This window comes from Urocitellus parryii, chromosome 11, assembly GCF_045843805.1.
Source record: "Urocitellus parryii isolate mUroPar1 chromosome 11, mUroPar1.hap1, whole genome shotgun sequence".
NCBI lineage: Eukaryota > Metazoa > Chordata > Mammalia > Rodentia > Sciuridae > Urocitellus > Urocitellus parryii.
In genome coordinates, this window is record NC_135541.1 from 113,156,672 (window position 1) to 113,178,541 (window position 21,870).

Sequence of the window (21,870 nt, forward strand, 5' to 3'; positions counted from 1 at the left end):
TCCACTTTTAAGAACTCTTCAGGAAGAAATTAAAAGTAAGTGATTATAATATGATGGAATTTATAACATAAAGGAAAGCATAGTATGTTTTCCAGAGTAAGATATTAGCAAATCCATGAGGTGAGTGGAAAATATACAAAATCATTGATCTGAAATAATAAGTGGTGCATAAAGTAAAATTAACTAATAAATTTTTATTTATTATTTTCCTTTTCAATGCCTGGGGTGCAACAAAACTTTCCTGTGGGCCAAGCCCACACTCTACTACTGAGCCACACACCATCCCTTCAACTTAAATTGACAATGGAAGAAATATTCTCTCCTATTTACTAGAAACTTTTGTAGTAACTAATGCTTCTAGATACAGTAAAAGGTGATAAAATTACAGAAATATGGCAATGAAAATACTACTTCTGTCAATCACATCTGGTTTCCTTTCCAGAAACACGTTTGTTTCAACCTTCAACATCCTGATGAAGGTGAAACAACATTCCACATTCAGTGCCATAAGAAATGCCTTTTATCCTCAAGCTGGCATTGGGATCTCAGCAAACACCTTTCTGTTATGTCTGCACATTGCCGCTGTCCTTGTGGGCACCAAGCCCAGGCTCACCGACCTCCCCATCACCCACTTGGCTCTGACACACATCTTCATGCTCCTCACCATGGGTCTTCTGATATCTAGAGACATTTGGGAAACACAGGACATTCCAGGTGACTTCAAATGCAAAGTGCTTGGCTTCCTGCAGAAGGTCATGAGGGGACTTTCCATCTGCACCACCTGTGTCCTGAGTGTGCTTCAAGCCATCACCATCAGCCCCTATGACTCCTGGTTGGCCCACTTCAAATTTTAACCCCAAAATCACATCCAGTGGCTCTTTTTGTTCTTGTGGGTCTTTTCCATGCTCATTTCTAGCAACCAGCTTCTGTGTACTGTGGCCACAACCAATAAAACTGGTCTTCTGTTTGTCACTGACTGCTCTTCCTTTATACCAATTTACAGGGATATCTTTCTCACCTTGATGGCACTCAGAGATGTCTTCTTTGTGAGCCTCATGGTTCTCTCCAGTGGATACATGATCATTCTCTTTTACAGATATAAACAGTGGTCCATGACTCTTCATAATTCCGCGTTCTCCCCAAAGACCTCCCCACAACAAAGGGCCACTCACACCATTCTGCAGCTCATCAGTTGCTTTTACATTCTGTACTCTGCAGATTTCTTTATTTCATTATTCATACTCATGGCATGGACCAATAACCCCATCCTGGTGTGTCTCCACATGTTTGAGGCCAATGGCTATGGCTCACTCTCCTTTGGTGCTGATCAGTGCTGACACTCAAATAATAAAAGTAATGCAAACCAAATGCAAGAACAAAGGTCAGTTTCTGACAAAACTGATCCAAGGCAGCTTTACCACACTCAATAAAACAATGTTCTCTAATTTATAAAATTGTCTCTCAGAATGAAAACAAATATTAATGAATATATCAAAGTTTTTGTCAGGTAATGTAACCTATGTCATTATTAAGGATCTTATGTACGACTTTACCTTATATTTGCATGAGTTTCTTGATTTACATCTATAGATTTTTTAGTTTCATGTTACTTTCTGTCACATATATTAATAATATGTATATTTTTGTGAATTTTATTTCTTAAGTTTTTTTTTAATGAAGTTCTGTTTTTAATGTGTTCTTTTTTTCTGGTGCTGGGGATTAGAGCCCAGAGCTTTGTGACTGCAAGGCAAGTGCTCTACCAACTGAGCTATATCCCCACTCTTAATTTTATTCTTTTAAGTTGTATATGATAATTAAATTTATTTTGACATTGTTATAAAAGCATAGAATATAGTTTGTTCTAATTCAGTCCTAAGTACTTTCCCTTCCCTACCATCTTCCCATCACCTCATCCATTTTCTCTACTGATTTTTCTGCTACTTACTTAGTTTTTAAAATTCATGTCTTGTGGATTTATATGATAGTGAGATTAACTGTGATATATATATGAAATTTAGTTCAGATACACTCCAGGTCTTTCCCTATTCCATCTCTCCTCTCTTCCCTTCATTTTTATCTATTCCACTGAGATTTCTTCTTTTCTTTTTTTCTACATTGTCCCTCATTCTGCATAAATATACCTGTGTTGTAGTCTTTTTTGAAATTATTCTAGCAACCAGGCAGCACATTTCAAGTTTGCAAAAATGTAAAAATTCAAATGCTTATCAAGCAAAGAATGTATAAACAAATGTGGTGTGTATATGAATATATATTTAATTATATATAAATGTATGAATAGGTCCATGTGTCTATATATATTAAAGTACATAAGTATATTTGTAATTTATATATGTATATGTTAGAATATCAATCTGAAATAAAAATGAAGAAAATTCTGATATATACTACAACATTGATAGGTCTTCAAATTTTTAAGCTAATTAAAATCAAACACAAAAAAATCACAGATTGGGGGCTGGGGTTGTGACTCAGTGTTAGATCACTTCCTTGCATGCATGAGGCACTTAGTTTTATCCTCAGCACCACATAAAGTAAATAAATGAATAAAAGTATTGCATTCATCTACAACTAAAACAAATTTTTAAATCACAGATTGTATAACTCCATTAAAATGAAATATGCAGAATATGAACATACAGGAACAGAAGGTGGAAAGGTTGTCAGCAGGGCTTCAATTATATGAGATATAAACTCTAGGAGATATAAAGGCACTGTGGAGCTACATATTCCCAATTGTACTCTGGACAAACAACTTAAAGTGTTGGTTGTGATACTGACTTCCAAAAACTGAGAACCTACTATGTGCCAGAGGTGATTCTAGTTTCTTTCTAAACTTTGATCCTAACATTCCCAGTGGTCTTGTATCTTTGTTGGTGGAATCCTGATTTTATGATAAATAAACTAAGAGCAGGTGATGAATGGATTGCCCCAGGGTCACCCACCATGTAGACCGGGACTCTAATTGCTGATTTATCTGAGGTTCATACTACAGTGTAGTCTATGGAAAAAAAAAAAAAACTCTAGTAAGAGGTCATTTCTGGATAGAGGAGGAGGTAAGAGGGAGGGATTACAAAACTGCACCAAGAAATCTTTCACATGTGCTTCCTTGTTGTAGCTAGCAATTATCAGTAAAACACACAGCAAGAACCCAAGTGTTCTTTATATTATTTTAGCATCTTCTTTAAACTACTTTCAAAGTGAATGAGAAAGCAAATGGTCGCAGTGAATTTGTAGGAAAAAAAAAAACAGAAACAAAGGGGATAACTGGGGAAATACATCAACAAAGAAGAAATAAAGGGACTAATCCTTGACCATGTCCATTGAAGTTGATAGTGGAGCTAAGAGTTATAGCTAGAGATGCTTCTATTTGGGAAGGAAGATTGCTTTAATTCCTCAGACACACCAAAAAAACTTCTGACTGAACACTGACCACTATGCTCACATTAATATGATTGTCTTGTAGGGCAACTCCTCCCAATAGAATGGCCAAACGATGACAGTTCCAGATAAGACCAACTAAAGTAAAAAACTATACCACCTGATGTGAAGGATGATTTGAACACCTTAATGGGAAACATTGCTGAAGGCAGGCACTAAATGGTAATATATTTTTGAGACATCACTTGGAGATGACACACTCACTCCTGTGAGAGCTCTCTGAAGTCTTACTTTGCTTTTACTTTATTTTCACTTCAACATACATTTTTTCTGTCATTTATAATAAAGTTCTCTTGCATGGCTTTTGTGTCTGATATGAAAGTTTCTTTCATTGAAAGAAAAGAACAGAAGTTTGAAGTTTTCTCTCTCTGTTCTCCTATAACAGCAGTGACTTTAGAGACTCAAGAACTTGGGTGCACTTAACTAAGAAGAAAGCATACATTGGAACAAAGCTGGTTGCAGTAGCAACAGAGGTGCTGGTCCCCAAAAGAGGGGAGGAAGAACCCAGAGAAACACAATAAGTAGATTAGCAACAGAAAAACCTGTAGAAGAGAAAACCCATTTTAACTTAGATGATCTGGAAGCTAATCCAAGTGGTGTTTAAAGGGTGTGCTCTGTATTTTTCAACTGGCCAGTTGAGGTTGAAGCCAGCCATTTTGTAGAGGCCACACTATAGCTCATCCAGGGGAAGCCAGGAGATCATAGGAAATATGGACAGCTTTGACAGAGGGCTAGGAAAACTAACCCTTTTTCAATTGTCTAAAAAAAGAATAAAATACTTGGGAAGTGATCTAAAAAAAGAGGTAAAAGACCTCTACAATGAAAACTACAATATATACAAAAAATGAGTCAGACCTTAGAACATGGAAAGATTCCTCATGTTCTTAGTTAGCTAAAATTATTATTGTCAAAATGGGCATACTAACAAAAGTGCTGTACAGATTAAATGGAATTTGTATAATGTTCCAATTATGTTATTCATAGAAATAAGAAAAGCAATCCTAAAATTTATTTCAACAAGAGGCCCATAATAGGCAAAGCAATCCTCAGAGAAGAAAGTGAAGCAAGAGTCATCACTATTATCATTATCAAAAATACAAGTGAAAATAAATATTGCTGAGAATGTGGAGGAAATGTACCAAACTGTAAATTACACTACAGAGCTATAGTGGGAAAAAAGTAATGTATTGGCAACAAAACAAACATGAAGACCAAAGGTACAGAATAGAAGACACAGAGACCAACCCACATAAATACAGTTATCTCATACTAGGCAAGCCACCATAAATATATATTGAAGAAAAGGCAACCTCTTTAACAAATGGTGCTGGAAAAAATGGAAATATATATGTAGTATAATAAAATTTAATACTTATGTCTCACCTTACACTAAACTGAACTCAAGGTGGATCAAGGATCTAGGTATTAGACCAGAGACACTGAACCCAAATAGGAGAAAATGTAGGACCAAATCTGCATCATGTCAACTTAGAAAATAAATTTCCCATGAAGATTTCTAAAGGACACGATGTAAAATCAAGAATCAATACATGGGTTAGTATCAAACTTAAAAGTTTCTTCACTGCAAAGGAAATGATCAAGAACATGAAGAGAGAGCCTAAAAAATGGGAGAAATATGGGGCTAGGATTGTGGCTTAGCAGTTGAGTGTGAGGCACTGGGTTGATCCTCAGCATAACATAAAATAAACAAATAAAGGTATTAAAAAGAGAGAGCTAATATATTTAAACAAAAAGAATGGGAGAAATATTTGCCACCTGCACTTCAGATAGAACATGAATCTCTAGGATAAAATAGAACTCAAAAATTTAACACAAAAACAACAACAACAAAACAATCAATAAATGACAAAGGAGCTGAACAGACACTGCACAGAAAAATATGTAAAGTCAACAAATATATGAAACAATTTTCAACATCTCTAGCAGTTAGAATAAGGCAAATTAAAACTACACTAAGATTTCATGTCACTCTAGTCAATGGCAATTATCAAAAATAGAAGTGAAAATAAATGTTGGTAAGGATGTGGGGAAAAGGTACATTGATACATTGCTGCTGGTACTTCATATTCGTAAAATTACTCTGGAAAGCAGTATAGATATTCCTTAGAAAACTTGGAATGGAGGTTCTGGGGCATTGGCTTTATGGTAGTGCACTTGCCTGGAATATTTGAGGCACTGGATTTGATCCTCAGCACCACATATAAATGCATAATTAAAATAAGGACCATTCAACAACGAATTTTTTTTTAAATTGGAATGTAACCTTCGTTTGACCTAGACATCTCACTCCTTGGTGTATTCTCAAAGGATTTAAAATCAGTATACTATAGTCATGTAAACACATCAGTATTTATAGCAGCTAAATTTACAATAGATAAGCTATGGAACCAACCTAGGTGCCCTTCAACAAATGAATGGGTAAAGAAAAAGTGGTACATACACACAATGGAATACTACTCAGACATAAGAACGAATCAGATTTTGGCACTTGCCAAAATTGGATGGAACTGGAGACTATCATGCTAAGTGAAATAAGCCAATACCCCCACCTCAAAACAAAGGCCAAATGTTCTCTCAAAACTGGCTGGGTGTGGGCAGGGAGAATTTGACATTCACCAGATTGAATAGGGGGAAGTGGAGGAAAGGGAGTGGGATAGAAATGGGAATAACAGTAGAATGGCTACTAGAATAACTTTTCTATGTTCATATATGAATACATGACTAGTGTAAATTCATATCATGTACAATTACAACAATGGGGAGTTATTCTCTGTGTATGTATAAGTTCAAATTCATTCTATTTCCATGTATAACTAAAAAGATCAAATAAAAAATAAAAACAAAAATAAAAACTGTAAAAAATGCCGGGGGGGATGTGAAGAAAATAGGAATGCTTTTACACTGTTAATGGGATTGTGAATTAGTACACACTTATGGAAATCAGTATGGAATGTGCCCAAAAGGCTGTACATGGAACCACCCACCATATGACCCAAGCCATACCACTCCTTGATATTTATCCTGAACAATTAAGTCATAATACCATCTTGATATACTCATACCCATGTTTCTGTCAGCACAATTTACAATAGCCAATGTATGGAACAATTTTAGGTGTTCATCTGCAGATGAATGGATTAAGAAAACATGGCATGTATACACAATAGACTTGTATTAACCCACAAAGAAGAATATAGTTATGTCATTTGTAGAAAAGTGGATGGAATGTGAGAATATTAAGTTAACTGAAAGGAGCCAAATAAGAATATCAGAGTCACATATTTCCCTTTATGTATGAAAGCTAGATAGTAAATATGAAAGTAAAGTTGAAGGGGGATCTCATGAACAGAGTGAACAGTAGAGCAAAGAAATGAGGAGATGGAGGGAGGAGGGAAGTGCTGGGGAATAATATTTGTCAAATTATATTATTATTCTGTGTGCATGTAAGAAAATATAACAACACATTCCACTATTATATACAACTGTATGCATTAACAAAAAATTTTAAAAAAGAACACTAAGGCAATAAAAGAGTTATCATCTGGTTTGCTTCATTTTATAAATGAGGAAACCAGGGACAAGAGGGGGGGAAGGGGATTCTTGGACACTCTGTATCTATTTACAGGTTCAAAATGAATTTTTAGAATCTGTATTTTGACAGAGAGATAAAAATTATTATATGAGCCAGGCATGATGGGTCATTCCTGCAATCCCAGCTGCTTGAGAAAGCTGAGATATTATGATGGCAAATTCAAAGCCTGTCTCAGCAAAAGTGAGGTGCTAAGAAATTCAGTGAGACCCTGTCTCTAAAGAAAATATAAAAGAGGGGTGGGAATGTGGCTCAGTGGTTGAGTGCTCCTGAGTGCAATTCCCTGTACAGAAAAAAAGCATTATCTGAGTCCTAGGTTCCCCATGATGAAGCAATATCCTCAATATGGCCTTGGTCCTCAGGGTGTGAACAGTGCAGCATGTGTGGCATGTGATTTTAGTGCTCCCAGTTCTTTCTCCTATTAAGCAGGGATATTCACATTTCTGTGTTTAATAGTATTGTCTGCAGTGATATGCAGTGATCTGCTGGCATATGACCAACGGAAAATGTGGTGCTTAGTATCAATGCATTGATTACCATCACTTGTTCATTTCCAAAGTATAGCAGAATATAGTAATGAGGACATTTGTACTGGACATGGATTACCAGGGATCTGATTCTGTCTCTGTCATTTAGTAGCGGTATGACCTTGAGTGAATTATTTTATCAGCCTGGTCTTCAAATTTTTTGTTCATAAAATGATGATAATAATCCTACCACTTAATAAGGATACTTGGAGGGAAAGTGAGAATTGAATTATTTAATCAACAAGAACAATACCTGACATATAAATATTCAATAAGTATTGGCTGCTATGTTAAAATTTGCTACAGGCAATTAAAAAAAAGATGGGGGTATATACAGATGGCAAATAAACACACAAAAAGATGCTCAACATCTTAGGTCATAATGAAATAGAAATTAGTCACATCTATAAGCATGGATAAATACCAAAATCTGACAATACCAACTCCTGTGTATAAGTAGAGGTTCAACAGGAACTCTCACTAGTTGCTAGCAGGATCACAAAATTGTACAGCCACTTTGGAAGAGTTGGAAACATTTTCCTACAAAGCCAAACAGAGTCTTAACCATAATTCTAGCAACCACATTCATAGTGTTTATCTAATGGAGTTGAGTTCTAACATCTGCATGAAAACCTGCATGCACATTTTTATAAGGGCTTGAAGTGTGGATACAGCTAGGTCATAGCCTAGTGTGCATGAGTTGCTGGGTTCCATCCCAAAATCACACACACAAAAATATTCTTATTTTTTATTCATAATTTCCCAGAACAGGAAGCAAACAAGATATCCTTCAGTAAGCACTTACATATTTTTAGTTAAAAAGTGACACATCCATTAAATGGAGTGTTGTTCAGAATATAAAATTAATGGACTAGAAAATATGAGAGGACACAGAGGCACGTTTAGTGCATACTGCTTAAGGCAGAGGTTGTTTTAAATGCCATACCTGTGTGATGTCAAATATATGACAATCTGGAAAAGGCTAAAGAATACATAATAAAGTATGTAATGGTTCCAGAGATGCAGGGGAAATAGAAGACAGTGAAGAGATGAAGAACAGGGAACTTTGGAAATCTGAACCTATTAGTAATATAGCATAATGGTGGACACTCAACACTATATTTTATCAACACCTTCAGAAATAAACAACAAGTAATTCAATTGGTAATAATATCTTGGTTGTCATTATATTGGTTTTCTAATGATAACAATCTAACATAGATTTGCAAGATGTAGATAATAGGAAAAAAGGTGTGAGGAGCAGGCAGCTGGAAACTCTTCTCTATATGCTAAATTGCCCAGTAAATGTAACCACATTTGAGAAAAACAATGCCTGTCTACTAAAACAAACACAATACACTAGGGGGTTCTCATACTGTAGCTATGAGCTATGCCTGGATGGCCCTCACACAGTGACACAGATGCCTTGGTCCTAGGAATTAATAACCAACCAAAATTCTGTATTTTTTCCTTGTATGATATTTTGGTGATCCTTCCAAAGGCTTACTAAAATTATGTTTTTAGGTATTTTCCTTATATATTGAATACCAATTTGTCCCAGGAAACTGTCTGTGCTCCAGACAAACTGTCAAACTTGTCTCTATGGTGTATTATGGGGACATGGTTAAGATAAATCTTCTTTAAATCTGTTTTTAAGATGGCCATCTATTTTAAAGTTTAGCTAAGTAATAATAGCATGATATCTCTTGAGATAAGGTTAGATATCTGGCATAAATTTTGAAAGATATTATATATGAGTTTGGTTTTTTAAAAAATTTTCTTGAATTTCTTTTGGTCTGTATTAAGCTTGAGAGGTTTCCTTTAATTTTAGTTTCCAGTAGGCAATTTTAAGTCCTTCTCTGTTAATAGTAATTGAGGCTAGATATGAAAATGAGAGATCTTTTATTAATCATTGTGATATTTTGGTATATTGACTAGTTGAATTATTTTGATATTATGTGTAATTTGACAATTTAAAAGGAACCCACAAACTCTTATTGAGAGGAGTTTTCAAAATATATCTCTCTCTTAGAATACTATTCTTTGAATAGATGTCTCTTAATTGTCTTCTAGAAAATATGATTAAATTTACTTCCCAGTGTAGGGAGTAGCATATAAATCTTACCATATTTTTTATGGATAATAGGTCCTGTCAGAGAGCTTACATAATACCAATGAATCTCCAACAAAGTTTCTAATTTTTATTGATTAAAATTAACATATGACTTTAATTTGAAGAGCATCAGTCATAATAAAATGTTCTCCCAAATTTTACAACTACCCAACAAACAGAATATGCAAGAATAAGCAGTATCTTTGAATCAATCAAATTTGGTCTCCAAAGAGAATTGTCAAAATTGGAATCTAAGTCAGTCATTTACTATATTTAGTATTTAATCAAGGATGTGAATTTATTCATTAAAATTAACCCCTGTCTTAAACAGTATGAATTATTAAGCAATAAAGACCTTCCTTAAAGCAAATAACATTAATATTTTAATAGGTCTTTACCATGTTAAAATATGGACAAATCTTATCTCATATTTGTATAAAAAATCAGGGAAATAGCCTGAATTATCCTCAAATTAATCAGTTTAAATATTTATAATTAGTCCAGTTATAAATAAATCTGTTTCTCAATTGTTTTAAGTTTATGTATTATCTGTATAGATAATGATATAGACTTTCCTAATTAGAAAAATATTTTTATCTAAAATTTAAAATATAATGATCTTGTTTCAACCAAAGATGATTTCTTTCTTCTTCTTAGGACCTCCAATATGTGCATCCTCCTGTGGAAGTATCTTCTTTTTCTTTTAGAATTCTTCATGATTATAACCTGTAATAAGCAAATTATAGAACCTAAACAAATTATAGAACCTTGATAAAAAGAAATATTTCAATGAAAATATAGTTGAAGCTCTTAGACATTTCTGTAGACAGAATTACATTTGTTTTTATATTTTATAAAGTTTTTACAATAATTTGAAATTTAAAGATTACTTGATTATATCTTGAAAGTAAGTTTATATTAAAATACAAATTTCTTAAATATTTCTTTTATTTTTTGAAAGTAAAAATTTTTATTTTGATTGATTCCTCAAAGGATAGTTCAATATAATGCCAGTCTTTAATGGCAAAAATTTGGTTCCGCTGAAACTCCATAATGCTACAGAGAGCTACTACTTTTTTCCAGAAAGTAGGTAGACAGCTGGAAAGAGAAAGCACAACTTCACCAGATATATATATATATATATATATATATATATACACACTATATATATTATATATATTATATATAATATATATAGTATAAGTTATATATTTTCTGTTGAAGAAAAATGATTAGATAAATATATTTCAACTAAATAATGAAACATAAATGTTAATTATTTTATGTATTAACAACTACAAGTTATCCAAATACCTAGAAAAATATGTATTAAGAATAAGGGCATGATACATAATTGTATTAACTTTATGTAACCACATGCTTCCTAGGGTATTTAAATCTATTTCAATTTTTCTTAGATTAGTAGTGCACTTTTTATATTTGTGATGTCACATAACAAGATCCTTGTGTATACATTTATTTATTTATTGTAATTATATTGTCAGGGATTAGAATAAGGATTTTTTGTTCTTCACAGGATCATTGCTCCCTTTGTTTCCTGTGGTGTGCAAATGCATCCTTATAACCAAAATTAAAAGTACAAAAAAAAAAAAGATACCTCTCATCAATAGAACACTATTTAGTAACACAACCCATAGAGAGGAAAAGAAAAGATCCCAAAGGAAGCTGTTGAGGGATAAAAAATCAAGTTACTTAGACTTGAGGCAAGTCAGGCTTAGGGCTACAATGTAGAAAGCTGGAATTAAATTTTGTCTGAAAAAGATACATTTTGTTGGCATTTACAGATGGACATTTATAAAAATGTATGCTCTGTGTAGTTTCAGTAGCAGGTTTGTGTGAAACAGGAAGTACAGTTTAGTGGCTGGGAAGTGGAATCAGAAGTCCTATTTGAGTGACAGTCCAACAACCAATGGAAAGCCCCCCAAAATTACTCACAAGCAATAGTAATTCAAATGGCCAGGGTATCTAGATTTACATAATAATCTAGAACTTACAATGTTCAAAATCATCTTTTGGTCATTTATAAATTCAAATATATACCTGCATAAAAATTCTGGCTAATACAAATCTTCTTGTTACTCATAGTTTCAAATTAAATGCACAGTGTGTACTTACATAAAGTTAAAGACACTGCATCTAAAAAATGCTCTGTTTTCAAAAATCTGAATGACTTTACCTTCCTCTTCACTATAGCATAGATTTTATTTTAAATTTAGATACTTTTTGGCTCAAAATTATCCTACAAATGCAAGAACATGTATAAGAGTAAAATAAATATGTGATCAAACTAAATACATTTCCATGTGGGGTGGTGTAACAGACAAAGGCATTGCCTTAAACCTCACCTGCCAATGTCATGCATGACACAAGGTTGTCTCCCTATCTAGAATGTCATCCACTTCACACCATCCAGCCAGCTCACATTCACAAATGACCCTTCCACAGCTGAGTTCACTTGTGGCTGCTGGTCAACAAGGAGGGCTCTTCTCCACTGCCCAGGGAAGCTCCTCAGACATTAGGCTGGAGGGAGAAGACAGATGTGAAGGCATGGAAGGGTGGGGTTGTGTACAAGGCACCCTCTGTCAGTTCTTCTATCTGAGGCCAAGTGCTCAGGAGCCTCCAGATATTTGTATGCAGGTCCCTGTGTAAGAACCACCCTCTGGAGCATGCCACACCCCAGCAGCTGCAGCCTGCTTGTCAGGGCCAGGTGCTGTTCACCCAGCCTGAAGAGAGCAGCTCTCTAGGGCATGGAGGTCCTGACTCTGAAAGTCTGTCCCACCTTTCTACTGAGCTGCCCCTGACTGTTCAAGCTGGACTCTTGGCTGCAAACTCATGTTCAAAAAAACAAGACCACCCCGTGCAATCTGCCTGAGATCAACATGGTCACTGGACCTCATTGCAGACATGAAACTACTGGCCCCGGTGTAGATGCCTTTTTGTGAATTCTAACCTAGAACAGTCTTATTCTGCATTTTATTTTTTTCAGTTATTTCTCTGGTGCAGGTAAACCACTTTCTAACAGTGCACCTACAAACACATAGACAAAGACAACCTATGCTGGGCACTGTGTTCTCCAAGGAGGATCCAGTTCGAGTAGCCTCTTTTCTTTTAGCTGGAAATATCTTGGTTAATTACAAAATGGAAACAAAATCTTCTCTAATGAATGTACTGTTTAAATCATACCACTGCTATGTATTTCACCATGTGAAAGAAAGGGACATTATCAAAATTAAAGGAAAAGTTTTCTCCTTCTAGTAATAAAAGTCATTTGAAATTATGAAATAAAGTAAATATACTATAATTTTCATGGTTTGGCATTGTAATATTGGTATAGACAATTACTGTTCTACTTGTCTGGTGATATTTTATCTCTCCTGATGTCAGCAAATATTGTTCCTTGATACATAATTCATTGCCAGAATTTGTATCTTTCCTCAGGTGATCTAATAGATTTGAGTTCTTCTTTACCACTATATAACCTTTGAGGAAAGACACAAATATTAACACCATGTTTTTGCATAACTAATGATTTTCAGGAAAAAGAAATAGTAATTACAAAAACACATTTTTGGGGGAAAAAAAAATCACAGCTCCAGACTAGGTATGCAACTACCTTGAGACACGATAAAAGAAGGGAGGGGAAACAAAAAAAAAAAAAAGGAGAGGAAAAATATTTAAAAACTACTCAATTCACTTTAACTCCACCAAAATTTTCATCATCTTTTCCTATTTCTTTGCGTCACATCTTATCAATATCATCAGCATCTTCTTCTCTCCCCACCCTACCACCACCACCATCCAACACCACTAACACCATCATCATCATCATCATCATCATTATCCTGACCACCACGACTTCCTCCCAAGGAACCCGGCACCCGCCAAGAGAAAGAGCGAGAAGCCGGGCGCCCCTTTCAACACGTGAACACCAGGTTGGAGAAGTTCGCCTCCAGCCAGTCAGTCCCCCGCGATCATCTCGCTCAGCTCCGGCGTGCAGTAGTCGGGGAACTCGAAGTGGGAGCCCAGGCTGCCTTCGCTGAACGAATCCAAATCCTTATCCACAAGCGACAGGGACAGGTTCCCCGCCGCCGCGCCGCCCCCCAGCTGCTGCTCGCTGGCGCTGTGCGCGCTTTGGTAGAAATTCAAGCTCAGGTCGAACATCAGGTCGTCGGCGTCCTCGCCGCCGCTGCTGCTGCTGCTACTGCTGCTGCCGCTGCTGGACGAAGACGAAGTGGAGACGGAGCGCGCGGATGCGGGCGACAGCGCGGGCTGCGCGAGCGGCGGCGGGTGCTGCTTGGTGAAGTTCTTGAAGCTGCAGTAGAGATGGCTGCCGCCCCCAGCGCCGGAGGTCGTGCCTGCCCTCACCTCGTCGTAGAGACTCGCGCCCTCGGGGGACTCGGCCGAGCGGCTCAGCGTAGGGCTGGCGGGCACTTTGGAGACGTTGTGGCGTCTCAGCAGCTGTGGCGGCTGTGGCCCGGGTGGCTGCAGGAGTTGCTGGTGCGCCGGCTCGTCGTCCTCCTCCTGCTTGATCCTCAGCTGCAGCTCGTCTTCGTCCTCCTCGTCTTCTTCGTCCTCATCTAGAAACACGCACTTGACCGTCTTGCCCGCGCCGCTCACGCGCAGGCTGCCCAGCACAGCACGTAGTCGTCGCCAGCGCTGCCGTAGTCCCCGGCTGGGCCGCCTTGCCTGCTCCGGCCTTGGCGCATTTCCTGCTGGAGCCCTTGGAGGTCTTGGCGCCGCCGCCCGCGCTGCTGCCCGCGCCACCGCCGCTGCCTCCCGCGGAGCTCTTCTCTGGGCTCTGGCTCGCGCCGGGCTTGGCCGAGGGGTCCATTTGGGGCTTTCTCCGGGGCCGGTACTTGTAGTCGGGGTAGTCGGCCATGTGCTTCAGCCGCAGCCGCTCCGCCTCCCGGATGAACGGGATCTTCTCGTTTTTATTCTTAATAGCCGCCATTCTGACTGAAGTACTGTGGTAAGCATTTTTCTAATTGCTATGGATGTTGAAAATTTTTCATATATTTGTTGGTAAATTGTGTATCTTCTTATGAGAAGTGTCTGTTCGGCCCCTTATCACATTTATTGATTGAGTTTTGTTTGTTATTTGGTGTTAAGATTTTTATATTCTTTATCTATGGGTGCTCTGACATGCCTGTGGCAAAAATTTGCTCCCAAAAAGTAAGCTGTCTCTTCACCTTATTTATTTTTTTTGTCTTTTTCTGAGAGAAACATTTATAGTTTGAATCCATCCCGTTTATTGATTCTTAATTTTATTTCTTGCTCTTTAGGAGTCTTGTTAAGAAAGTCAAGCCTAATTTGACATGAAAATGATTTGGGACTACTTCTTTTCCTATTAGGTTTGGGGTCGCTGGTCTATTTACTAGGTCCTTGATAAACTTTGTTATGTATTGTACATGGTTAGAGACAGGGGTTTATTTTGCTCCTATGGATTTCCATTTTCCCAACACATTTGTTGAAGAGGCTATCTTTTTGCCAATGTATGTTCTTTGTCACTTTGTCAAATATGAGATACCTGTATTTATCTAAGTTTGTCTCTCTGTCTTCTATTCTGTGCCATTGATCCACATGTATATTTTGGTGAAAATACCATGCTTTTTTGCTACTATACCTTTGCAGTATAGATTAAGTTATGTACTGTGATGCCCCTTGTTTCACTCTTCTTCCTAAGAATTGCTTTGGCTATTCTGGGTCTCTTAATTTTCCAAATGAATTTCATGATTGCTTTTTGTATTTCTATAAGAAATAATGTTTGGATTTTAATTAGAATTACATTGAATCTGTATAGCACTTTGGGTTGTATGGGCATTTTGACAATTTTGATTTAGCTTATCCAAGAGCATGGGATACTGTTTTTGTTGTTGTTGTTGTTGTTGTTGTTGTTGTTTGTTTTGTTTTTGAGGCTCCTGTGAATGGGATACTTTTCATAATTTCTCTTTCAGAGGATTTATCATTGATGTGTAGATATGCATTTGGTTAATGGGTATTCATTTTATATTCTGCTACTTTGCTGAATTTATTTATTAAGTCTAGAAATTTTCTGGTGGATTTGTTTGGATCCTCTTAGTATAGAATCTTGTTATTGGTAAACAATGGTAGTTTGAGTTCTTTTTTTCCTATTTGTATTTCTTTAATTTTTTTGTCTATCTAATTTCTCTGTCTAGAATTTCAAGAACTATGTGGAATAGAAACTCTCTTCAAGGATATATTTTTATATATGAATTTTTCAGGGTACATTATGATAACTCAGTACATGTATATAAGTTGTAAAATCAGACCATAGTAATAAGTATTTTAATCTCTTCAGCTGTTATTTTGTTGTTGTTGTTTTTGGAATTTTAATTTAATTTTAAGTTTTTCAATTTAATTTTAAGTTGCACATTTTAAGTTGTTTTAACCAATAGTCCCCCTACTGTGCCAAAGTTTTTGACACAAGTGATTTCTCCATTCTGTTTTTATACCCCTCCATGAGCTCTTTACACTTGTCCTCTTCCTGCTCTCCCATTTTCTGGTGACCACCATTCCATTCTGTTCTACTAGAACCACTTATTGTTTCCTACAAATGAATGAGAACATGTGGTGTCTGTCCTTCTGTAATGGGTATATTTGACTTAATATATAGAAGGTCATTGGGCAACTTTTGTTATGGTAAAGTGCACATAACAGAAAATTTACCATTTTGATCCTTTTTTTTATTCCAAAAGCTTTGTTTTATTTGTTGTTTTAGATATGCATGGCAATAAGTTGTATGACATTATATATATATGAGGTGCCACCCATTTCAATTTGGGACCCATTCTTGTGCTTGAACTTTGTGATGCTCTCTAAAAGTGCAGGTAAGACTCAGCCAGCACATTTATACTGTTGTGAAAACATTCATAATCCATCTCTAGCACTTTTTTCTTCTCAAACTATTGTGTTGATGTCCAATTAGAACACCTCACGGACTCACTTTCTCAGACCCTGGTAACTATCATTCTATTTTCTGTCTATATAGGTTTCTACTCTCAGTTCCACTTTCTACATTAAAATATTACAGCATTGGATAATTTGTGACTGATAGGTCACTTTCAATAATGTCTTCAAAGTTCACTAATTACTACCTAAGGCATTCTTTTTGGTTCCAGAATAAATTATATTCCATGGTATTTCCAGGCCATGTTTTACTTATACATTCCTATGATTTGGGGCATTGATGTTTCCACCAGGGTTTGTCATTAATAATGCTACTATGAGCACTGGTGTACATATGATAATTTAAATCCTTACATTCAATTCTTTTTAACAGACAATAGAATAAAAGGTGATAGAAAAGGCAGTAATTCTTGGCACAAATTATTGACATTTTTTTAGGAACAATACAGCTCATTTAAGCACTTATTAAAAAGTGATATAAACTCTTAATGTGTTTATAATAGATAACTCAGATCATGAAGATGAGACTCATAAGAATTTCTAGCTTACACCAAGCAAATATGTTGGGTCCATGTGTTATTTCAAAAAGGTATAACATTGACATTTCTATAATATATTTGTTATTCACATATATCAAAGTAACAGATTTAACCCAACATGCATATGTCCATAGTCTCTTAATCCAGAGAGCATACATTCTATGCTGTGATTTATTGTTCAAAAACCAGTGTATTGGCAGATTAGGGAAACTTATCTATCATCAGTAGTTAAATATGTTCTATCTTCACCAAGAAAGATTTCCAGAAGTTAATAATTCGTTTTTCAGTACGGATTAGCAGCCAAGGGCATGTTGTGGCATAGCCATTGGCCACCATCAAATGGATATAATAACAGACAGGATCATTGCTCCACATAGTTCTTGAGGAGGAGTAGATGCTGTCCAAACAGTACATGAGCCCAAAGAAGCTCATAAGCAATAGGATTGTCCTGGTGGCCCTCTGAACAGAGGATGCTTTTAAAGAAAGGCTGATGTTGTGAAGGTGCTGAAAGTGCCTCTTATGCCTGCACAAGAGAACCACCATGTATCCACTTGAGAGAGCCATAAGTCCTATAAGAAAGACATCCCGGAATACACCAAATACAGAAAATAAATGCCTAAGGAAATAACTCATTTGTACAATTTTGCAGGGTTCAGTAATAAACACAATGACATTTGAGGTCACATTTGGAATGGCAGTAGAAGACAATGAGAAGTGAGTATTCAAGGACATGTAGGAGGCCCACAGGAAAACAAGAAAACACAGGGTCTGCTGTGGGGATTTATGTTTAAACTTTGCCACGCAGGAGCTTCTGGGGCTGAGGGTGATGGCCTGGAGGACACTGAGCAGGCAGGTGGCACAAATAGAGAAGCCCCTGAAAAACCTGTGCCAGTAGATTATGGATTTACATTTGATGTCATCCCAAAAGTCCTGAGACACAAAAGTATTTGTAGCTGTGTACACCACAATAATCATCATCCCCAGGTGGATTAGGGCCAAGAGACCAATGATCAGGTCGATAGGCTTAAGCCTGTGCTGGAGAAGAAATGTGAAGATGTGGAAGAGAAGAAGAATGGTGTTGCCTGAGATCCCAAGGCCAACTTCAGAGAAAAATGCACTTCTTATACCAACATAATTATATAGTTGGTAGTTCTTATCCATCTTTTGGGAAAAGAATCATGTAGTATATATCTAAGGAGAAAATGAAGAAAAATACTTTATTTCAAACACTATCATCCCTTGAATCTCACCCTGTCCTATTACCATCAGAAAATGTGTGGATTCACCCCAACACACCTTTCCCACTTCAGCACTCAAGTCTCTCTGATACTCTTCAGGTATCATTTTCCTGAATTATGCAACAATAGTGTGGCTCCAACTATGTATCAGCTTTTTTATCCATTCAGAATTACCATGTGCTATTGAAAATAATTTTAGATTATAATCTCATCTTGAGGTTTTCTGGTATAGATCCTGACTTGCTTTTTTATCTTTCTCTTCTTAGTTAAGCTTTAAGTACACCTTGAAAGTTCTACAATTTTTGCTTTTATACATGGGTATATTATTTCAGTGCCATTTTATTTTGGTTTATTACCAGACCTAATTTATTCAATATATCAACTGAACCAATATTAAGAATTACATACTCTAACACATTGTTTGAATTTTCACCTGAGATCTTCCATTACTTTCAAGTGTAATCTTAAGCAGTCTTTGATACTAAACACTGATCATCTCATCTACAAAATTTGGGCAGTAATATTACCTTAATTCTAGAGATGTTATGTGTGCAAATATGAAGTGTTTCTGACATATAATGACCTTGAAAAATATTGGCCAGTATTTTTTAATTCTGCAGTTTCTCATGCATGTTACATGGAAGACTTAATTCAGTTATTTTAATAACTACTTCTGTTGCTGCCTCAAACATGTTTTATAATTTTGGAGCATTTTATCACTGTCTGTACTAAGATCTTCGGTGGTATTTTAGGACTGTGTTTGAATCCACATTGTAGCCATCTATCTTATATGCATGCTATTATCATCACCAGAATAGCTATCCTAAGTGATTCAAGTCCAGTTTCAAATTCTAGTAAGGACATATTCTAATCTTTTCTACTCAGTCATCTGAAATCTGGGTCATAATTAATGTCACAGTTAAAAAAACATCCTCATTTCACTTGTAAAATTTTCATTAAAAAAATAATTTTACTCAAGCCTGAAAGATGGGTCTTCAAAAGATTCTTATTATACCCTCCAGGAAGCAAGCAAATTTTCAGTTCAGAGGCCCAAAAATGAATTTGATACAGAAAATTTGATGTTAAACTACCAATGTGATATTTCCTATACAGACATGCTGTGCTTTAATTCAAGTCCCTAAAATAGTAAGTATGTCTTTTAAATCATTTCCAGCCATATATTGAAAAATAAATGACATCAGAAAATCTTGCATGTAAGGCTAAATCATTTAATGGCTCTTTACAACATGTAAATCTATCAGTCAAGATACTAAGGCTGGGTGCAGTGGTGCAAGGCTCTAATCCCAGTGTCTCTGGAGGCTGAAAGAGGAGAATTGCAAGTTCAAAGCCAGCCTTAGGGAAAAAAATGAGGTGCTGAGTAACTGGGTTTGACCCTGTCTCTAAATAAAATACAAAATAAGGCTGGAGATGTGGTTCAGTATTTGAGTTCCCCTGAGTTCAATACTCAGTACCAAAATAAATAAATAAGAAAAAAAGATATCAAGAGAAACTAAGAAAAGCTAAATACTCATGAATATGGAATACCATGTAAAAACTTGAGAGTATATATATATATATATATATATATATATATATATATATATACACCTGCTTAAAACATTTAAGTGTTGATTTTTGTTTATTTAATTGGATCTGGGATCCAGAATTATAATCCAACATGTGTAAACATCTTTTTGTGATCAAATCAGGTCAATTTACGTTTTTTTAATATTCTCATTTTTATGTTGGAAACCTGTAAACTATTTTCTGGTTATTTTGAATTTTATAAGTAATTATCATTGATGGCAACCACCCTATTGTACTTTAAATCCTGATTTACTTTTCATTCTTAATTTTTTTTTTGCATTCTTTATTCACCATCTAGCTCATTCTATGTCTAATAAGAGACATAGGACACTTTTCTCAGTTTCTGTATGATGAAATTTTTCAGGTTCAATATATGAGTACCAACGTGCAATATTTGTGGAAAATTAAAACTGTCTACCACCATGAGCAAAGGACAATTTTTCCCAAGCAATGATCAGGAAAATTGACAAAATTTGATATGTCATATGACATTTACATGTATGCTGATGTTACAAAATAAGAGAACCCAGTACTAGTGATCAAATGTAATCCATAAAAGCTTGGATACATATGGACATTTGATGTATATTTTTCTAATCTTTTTTTCCCTGGAATTATCATGGGAAACAACTGAAAAACACTAAATGAGTGAGTGGATCAAATTTTGTCAGCCAATGGACATGATCTAAAGGTCAGGACAGAAGTAGAGATAATTAAAGGAGGAGGATGACCCTCTGCAGATTCCACTGCAACTTTTGGGCTCTTAGGACTTTCTGTGTGTGCAGATTCCATGGTGAAGGAGTGAAGGGAGCACACATCTGTTCTCTCATCTGCAGTTTGAGCATCTTCCTGCCTCTCTCTTAGGGATGAGATGATACAAAAATCCTATTACTTACTCACCACTTAGCTATGCATGTGCAGACCCACATGCTTTGGAGCATCATTACCACAGAGCACAGCTTCACCACTGTTGCCAATCCTCCCCCATCCACATCTACTATTCACTTAAGGTAAAATTGGGCAAAAGGGATGAGGCAGGTGAGATTAGTCCTACTTCAAGGAAGTGGGTTTGGGACTGAGGTAAATGTAGGCAGAACTTTTTATATTGTGGCACTACTTGTGCAGGAAATCTATGAAAAGCACTAGGGCGAGATGATAGGCATCTCAGGGAATGCAAAACCATCACCCAGCAGATGTTAGTCCTATGGACATATCTGTTGTAAAGTTCACAAACGCCAGCAATATGATTAGAAAAAGCCTGTGCAGTATGTTGGCAAATGATTTGCAGCTATTTGTGAGAAATAGAGGTGAGAATTATCAGTTGCTTTTGAAAATTGTCGGGGTTCTAAAACTCAGGGTTCACACTTACAGCTATGATATTTATATTACCAATATTTAAAATTTCTGCAGATAAAAGCCACTCTAAGACAAAGTGTATTTTTAAAGTAAATAAACAGGAAGCCCCAGAGGTGCTTCTTCACAGATCCTAAGGTAACATTACTGGAAAAAAATCAGAAGTCCTGCAGAAGAGTCCTTCTCCCTGACTGATGTAGTGTTGGGAGTTTTCAGTACTGCTTTCCAGATCAAAAGCTTTGGCTTTTTTTTCTATTCTTGTTCTTTGTGCCTTAGTGACAGGAAAATGAGATAGATTCACATTTTTCTATCCATGCTAAAAACATAAAAAATTGAGTTTAGGAAAAAGATCTGAAAGTTAGGTACTGCTACCAGGGTAGGATGGGATTTAAGTGACCTAAAAGTTCCTCTAAACAAAATCAAATTCAAACATTTTCAATAGTGCAGAAATTGAAATATATACACACACACACACACACACACACAAACACACACA

At 36.0% G+C, this 21,870-nt stretch overlaps 1 protein-coding gene and 1 pseudogene across 1 annotated transcript; both read right to left on the reverse strand.

Annotated features, from left to right (window-relative positions):
- Positions 1-13,644: 13,644 nt before the first annotated feature.
- On the reverse strand, positions 13,645-14,681 carry LOC144249379 (transcription factor SOX-11-like; annotated as a pseudogene).
- Positions 14,682-17,424: 2,743 nt separating this feature from the next.
- Positions 17,425-18,357, reverse strand: LOC144249380 (vomeronasal type-1 receptor 90-like). Its single transcript, XM_077791606.1, has one exon. The coding sequence runs from the start codon at positions 18,355-18,357 to the stop codon at positions 17,425-17,427; it is 933 nt and encodes a 310-aa protein (XP_077647732.1).
- Between the last annotated feature and the right edge of the window lie 3,513 nt (positions 18,358-21,870).